The sequence below is a fragment of the Gekko japonicus genome, unplaced genomic scaffold, assembly GCF_001447785.1.
Source record: "Gekko japonicus isolate JY-2015 unplaced genomic scaffold, Gekko_japonicus_V1.1 scaffold1031, whole genome shotgun sequence".
In the NCBI taxonomy this organism is placed as follows: Eukaryota; Metazoa; Chordata; class Lepidosauria; order Squamata; family Gekkonidae; genus Gekko; species Gekko japonicus.
In genome coordinates this window covers 11,449-18,013 of record NW_015177041.1, presented here as the reverse complement: position 1 = coordinate 18,013, position 6,565 = coordinate 11,449, and the positions used below count along the sequence as shown (strand labels likewise).

The following is a 6,565-nucleotide window of genomic DNA, read 5'->3' as shown; positions in this document are numbered from 1 at the left end:
CCTCCCGTTACCTGGTCTCGGTCTCGAAGGATGGAGCTGTCCAGACCAGACCGCCGTTCCTGCAGCTGCTGCATCATCTTCTGCTCCTGGTGCAGCTGGAGCCGCTCGGCCTCGCGCTCCCCCTGCAGGAGGTCTCCTTCCATCTCCACCTGCAGGGAGCAGCAGGAGTGTCACGCTACAGCCCCGCCGGGCCCCCCCCCCCCACGCGCCCAGAAGAAGATGAGATTGGATTTATACCCCTGGCCCTTCACTCGGAGTCTCAGAGCGGCTCACCATCTGATTTCCCTCCCCCTCCCCACCACAGACAGACCCCCCCTGTGAGGCAGGTGGGGCTGAGGGAGCTCTTCTGAGAACTGCTCTTTTTCAAGGACAGCTGTGCCAGATGGCTTGCCCAAGGTCACATCAGCCAGGTGCAAGTGGGGGAGTGGGGAAGGTTCTCCCGGATTAGAGTCCGTGCACTTAACCACTGCACCAGACTGGCTCTCTCAGGTGGCCAGGGGGAGGCTCCTCCCATCTTGGGGGGGGGCCCTGATCCTTCCCCCTCGGCAGAGAGAGGGGCAGCTCCCCGCCTCACCTCCCGAGCGGTCTCTTGAAGCTGCTGCTCCAGCTCCTTGGCGCGGCTCTTGAGCTGGTCGATGTTGGTGAGCAGCCGGGCGCGTGCCTCCTCCAGACGCATGGCCTCCCGGCCAGTGGGGCTCTTCGGTGGCTCCTCCTGCTGTCGAGACTCAAGCACCTCAGCACAGGGTCCCCTCCCCCCCCCAAGTCAGAGGGCTCCCCACAGGCGGCTGAGGGCAGAGCCCCCCCTCACACCTCACCTCCTGGCCAGCGCTCTCGGTGCTGCTGCTCTCCTCCTTCAGGGGGTCCTCCTCTGAGCGCTGGGGCTCCAGGGGCTGCTCCATGCCACCACCACCGCGGCTGATGGAGCCCCTGGAGGGCCTCCTGCCCCCCTCGGCAGCGCCGGGAAAGACTTGCTGCTCCGGGCCTGGACTCCCATCGCCACGGGTGTACTCCGCACACAGGCTCAGGATGGTCTCCAGCCGCTGGCGCTCCTGCAGGGAGGGGCGGGGCATCACCCACAGAAGGCCAGGGACACACACACCCCGCACACCAAACGGCTTGTTCCTCCCCTGCCCACACTCCCCCTCCCTCCCTCTCCTGGTTCCCCAAATGCAGGTCTCTGGCATTTTAGAAAGGGGGGGGGGACAAATCTAAAACCTGGAACAATGTAGACCCTCCCACAGCTCACGCTGTGGTGACCTGGCACACGGGAACAGGTCAGCGCCAGGCGCACCTTCTAGCACTGCACTAAGATCCCCCACCCCCTCCCTTCCACCTGCCAGAAAGTTCTCTGGAGCCAGCCCCAACCCAGGGGTGTTCCCAGGAGCCCCCAGGCACAGCAAGGACATTTTTGTGCCAGGAAACGGCCCCACCTCAGAGGTTAACTATAAATGCAGGTTGATGGAGTCCCAACTGGCAGAGACTGACTAAGAGAGAGATCTTGGAGTCATAGTAGATAACTCACTGAAAATTTCAGGACAGTGTGCGACTGCAGTAAAAAAGGCCAACGCTATGCTGGTGGTGATTAGGAAGGGAACTGAAAACAAATCAGCCAGTATCCTAATGCCCCTGTATAAATTGATGGTGCAACCTCATTTGGAGTGCTGTGTACAGTTCTGGTCACCACACCTCAAAAAGGATATTATAGATTTGGGAAAAGTGCAGAAAAGGGCAACTAGAATGATAAAAGGGTTGGAACACTTTCCCTATGCGGAAAGGTTAAAGCGCTTAGGGCTCTTTAGCTGGAGAAACGATGGCTGAGGGGTGACATGATCGAGGTTTACAAGATTATGCATGGGATAGAGCAGGTAGAGAAAGAGGTACTTTTCTCCCTTTCTCACGATACAAGAACTCGTGGGCGCTCCATGAAATTGCTGAGTGGTTGGGTTAGAACGGATAAAAGGAAGTACTTCTTCACCCAAAGAGTGATTAACACTTGGAATTCACTGCCACAGGAGGTGGTGGGAGCTACAAGCATGGACGGCTTCAAGAGGGAATTGGATCAACATCTGGAGCAGAGGTCCATCAGTGGCTATTAGCCACAAAGTATAGATAGGGACTCTGGGTCTGGGACAAGTGAAGCTCTGTCTTCTTGGTGCTTGGCTGGGGTCAACAGTGGGAGGGCTTCTAGTGTCCTGGCCCCACTGGTGGACCTCCTGACGGCACCTAGTATTTTTTGGCCACTGTGTGACACAGAGTGTTGGTCTGGATGGGCCACTGGCCTGATCCAACACTGGCTTCTCTTATGTTCTCTTTTGTTTGTTCTTATGTTAGCTGGGTGCCCTCCATGGAACCCAGAATCCAGTCCCTGACTGGCAGCTGCCCCTCCTGACCCCACAGCTGGGCCACCCCGGAGTACAGAAGGGCCCTATCCGCTGCTGCAGGACAGTTCCTCCCTCTGCTGGGGGGGGGGGATTCTCTGCCCTTTCCTCCATAGCCCCTCCCACCGTTCCACTGCCCCCTGCCCTGCCTGCCGGTGGGCCTTCAGCCAGCTTAAAACAAAACAAAACACACCCTATATAGCAAGGTCCTTCCTCCTCCTCCTCCTCCTCCTCCTAAAGCTGACAGCATAAAACCTGCTGGGGGTGGTGGTGGGAGAAAGGCCAGCAAAGAGAAGAGGTGGGGGGGGGGAAGGGCGTGGAGAGGTGGAAGTCCACACCTTCCCACCTCTATCTGCTCTATCGCCAACGTTTCCAGAAAGGTGAGAGCGCAGAAGGTCCCGGGAGCAGCCGAGCGAGCCACAGGGCAGCAAGGAAAAGGCGCCCAGTGATTCTTCCCGCCTGTGGAAGCGGCCAAGGGGGAGCTGGGAGTCTGGGGTGGGCAACACTGAAGCAGAGAGACTCAAAAGGGTCCCGCTGTCAGGTCAAGAACAGGCCTTCTGTGGCCACTGGCAGCGGGCAAGGAAGGGAGCCAGGAGCCCCGGGGGAGCACAGGCCCCCCCCAGCCATTTCTTGCAGGGGCTTTCCCCCTCCTGCAGCCCACTTGGGCGGGGGGGGGGGGATACGGAAGCTCAAAAGCACCCTCCTCCCTCCCCCGCTGGCCACGGAGAAACTGACTGGCTTCCCTCCCACGACTCTCCTCTCCGGTCTAATTCCACCTCCCCCCATCCCACGAGATCTGGTGTGCGTTTGTGTCTGTGTGTGTGGGTGAAACAACCACAGCTGCCCGGATTAAAGTGCCCTCTCCCCCGCCCGCTCACAGCAGCCTCTGCCTCGAAGGCCCAGCCTCCCCCCCACTTCTCCTGCGCACCCAGCCGCCTCCTCCTCTTCCGCGCCCCTCCCCTGGAGCTCAGGCACCCATGGGACCTAGCAGGGGGCGCCCCCTCCCCATAATACTCACAGGGCAATCCGGAGTGACTCTCAGCATCACCCGACACCTCCGGCTTCCTGGCCAAGGCTACGCAGCCTCCCCCCCCAGCTTCCCATGTGACTCCGCGGGTGCTAGAAGCTAATTGCAGGGTGTGAGCCTCCCCCCCCCAGCCCAGTACTGCTCCGCCAATCACACCTGCCGCCACTACGTAAGCGAGCAGGGCATCTGAGCCACTGCCCGGCCACTGGCGAGACAGGCACGGGGGGGGGGGGACGACGACTGCAGAGCGGCGCAAGATGGCACACAGCCAGATGTGAGGCCAATGGAAAGTGAGAGGCATGTTGGCGCCTGGCACCCTGAGGCGGAAGGAAACAGGGTCCTCGGACGGGAGGGGAGGCCCACGCGACACGCTCAAGATGGCACCGCAGGCCTGGCCAGAGCTCTCGGTTCCCGGTGGAGCAGGAGGTGTGGGGGGACCCTGCCCCCTGAGGGCTCACCTGGAAACGAGAGCGCAGGTGCCAGAGGGCCCCCCCCCCGGGGGGGAGGAATCGGGTCTCTTCTTAGCCCCGACCGAGTGCGGCAGGGCAGGGGGCCACCCACCACCACCACCAGGCTCACCCCACTGACGTCTCCAGGGAAGGATCCTGCCTCTCCACTGTTCCCTCTACGCTCACAGTTTTTTAGCCTCTGGCTCACACGTTTTTGTCTCCGCTCAGGGAGGAGGGCTCCAGAGCAAGCCAATTTATGCAGTAGCCAAACCGCTCACTCACAGCTTTAATGCCCGTGGCTCACAAAGTAGAATTTCTGCGCTCAAGAAGACTCCACGGCTGGCTCAGAGGGAGGATTGGCAGACAGTGCTCCCTCTGAGGTGAGTGACGTGTGAGCCAGCCCACAGTTTTTTAGCCTCCGGCTCACAGAAGGGTGGCTCCAGAGCAAACTGACTTATGGAGTAGCCAAATCCGCTCGCTCACCACTCCCGTATGCCAGCAGCTCCCAAAGGGGGGTTTCCGCTCACCAGAAGACTCCGCAGCTCAGAGGGAGCGCTGCTCCCCTCCTCTTGGTCAGAGCGTCAGAGGAGGGTCCCGGAGGGAGGCCCAGGTTGGAATCCCCACTCTGCCCGTGGAAGCCGCCCAGCGGGTCACCTGGGGCCGGCCCGCCTCTCTCAGCCTAACCCACCTCACAGGGCTGTTGTGAGGAACCATGAAGGAGGGGGAGATACGCCTGCAGGCAGCTTTGGGCCCCCACAGAAAAGGCGGGTAGAAACATCTGAAGAAATGAATAGATATTTGCAGGGGCCCACCTGTGCACCCCAAGCAGCAAACCTGCTCCGTGTCGACTCGCTCGGAGTCCCAGTGCCAAGGCTAGGCAGCGGCCGGGTCTCTGCCCAAGCCTCTGGCTCCTCTCGCCCACATGTAGGGCTCCCAGGCAAGCTCTGGGCCTTGAGAGGACGGGGCGGGCAGGGCAGCCAGGGACCCCCCCCCAACCCCCCCCCGGCTTCTTCCACAGGTCCCAGATGGGGCTGCTGGAGCTCGCCAAGAAGAACCGGGGGGGGGGGGCTTATAAGAGCATTTTTGGCGTTTTTTGGCCGAATGCAGAGGGGACACCCCCCCCCCAATCTGGCTTGACCGCTGGATGCCTCGGCACCACTCACGAGCAGCCCAGTGGCGGGAGTGGCAGCGTGGCCGCTTGTGCCAGGGGCATTCTCGCTCATCCGCTGCCCCCCCCCCGGCCACATCAGGACTTGTTGGGTTGGTAAAATGGGCAAGAAATATGAATAAAGAAATTCTTATGTCATCTTGGGAATATTTATAAAGGAATGCCTTGAAAATAACAATTTAAAAGAGAACTGTTAAAAGATGATGTATAGATGGTATATGACTCCAAAAAAGATTGCAAATATGAATACAAATATGTCGAGTAAATGTTGGAAATGTTAAAAAGTAGAAGGCTCGTTTTACCATATGTGGTGGACTTGTGAAAAAGCAAAGAGGTTCTGGGTTGAGATTCATGCAGAGATGGAAAAAATAGTTAACTGCAAATTTAAAAAAGAGCCAGAAATATTACTTTTGGGACTCAAAATGGAAGAGGTTAATGTGGCGAAAAGGACACTTATGTGGTACGTGATTGTGACTGCCAGAATGATATATGCGCAAAGTTGGAAACAGGAAGTTCCTGGAATTGGAGAATGGATTAAAAAACTACTTTTTATGGTTGAAATGGATAAGATGACAAGGAAATTGGATAATATGGCAGCAGAAGACTTTTTTGAGGACTGGAAAGATTTAAAAGACTACTTGGAAAAATATTGGGATGTGAGAGACAATTTATTTTGCTTTGATAACTATTGAGTATAGAAAATTGTGAAAAAACAAGTTACTTGTTGAATATGTAGAGATAAAGAGGAGTACTTAAGAGTAACCTAAGGATTATGAAGGAGGTTGTAGCACTGTGGGAAGCCATACACGGGGGGGAAAGGGAGGAGAGTAGGATATAAAGGGATAAGAAGTGTACTACAAATGTACTACAAATGCCAACCTAGCAGTTCCAAAGCAAGAAATTGCAAGTAGATAAATAGGGACCACTTCGGTGGGAAGGTAACAGCGTTCCGTGCGCCTTGGTGTTTAGTCATGCCGGCCACATGACCACGGAGACGTCTTCGGACAGCGCTGGCTCTTCGGCTTTGAAACGGAGATGAGCACCGCAACCCTAGAGTCAGATTCGACTGGCTTTCGAGCAAGGGAACCTTTACCTTTTACAAATGTTGGACTTTGTTGAATATATCCTAAAAATAAAATTGTTAGAAAAAAAAGGAAAAAAAAAGGACTTGCTGGGTTGGGTGAGCAGGGGCGGGGGGGGGGGCAGGAGGAAGGGGAGGGGTCTGCTTCCCGCTTAAAGCCGGAAGAGCAGTCTCTCTTCGCCCTCTCTGGCCCATTTGTGGGCAGATCCAGCCAGACGGGCGTGGCGCACGTGGAAAACGAGTGCCCCTGGTGAGACCCGCAGCAGGGCTGAGGCCGGCCACTCTGCCCCGCTGGTGCCAGAGCCTGATGCCCTCTGCAACGTGCAACGGGGATCGCCTGGGCAGTGCAGGGGACAGGGCAGAGCCGGGTGGGTGGGTGGCAGGGCCGGGAAGCCCTGGAAGACAGAGAGGCAGGTCTAAGCAGGCAGACTACCGGAATAAGGCAGCAAATACCTGGGGGGG

The 6,565-nt window shown here is 57.6% G+C and overlaps 1 protein-coding gene across 1 annotated transcript in view; it reads right to left on the bottom strand.

Moving 5' to 3' along the window:
• The window catches only part of LOC107124546 (pleckstrin homology-like domain family B member 1), a 30,855-nt gene that overhangs the window by 12,893 nt on the left and 11,397 nt on the right, over positions 1-6,565 (bottom strand). Inside the window, 3 exon segments of the mRNA XM_015428032.1 lie at positions 12-149; positions 575-715; positions 816-1,049. Coding sequence (XP_015283518.1) covers positions 12-149; positions 575-715; positions 816-1,049 — 513 coding nt within the window.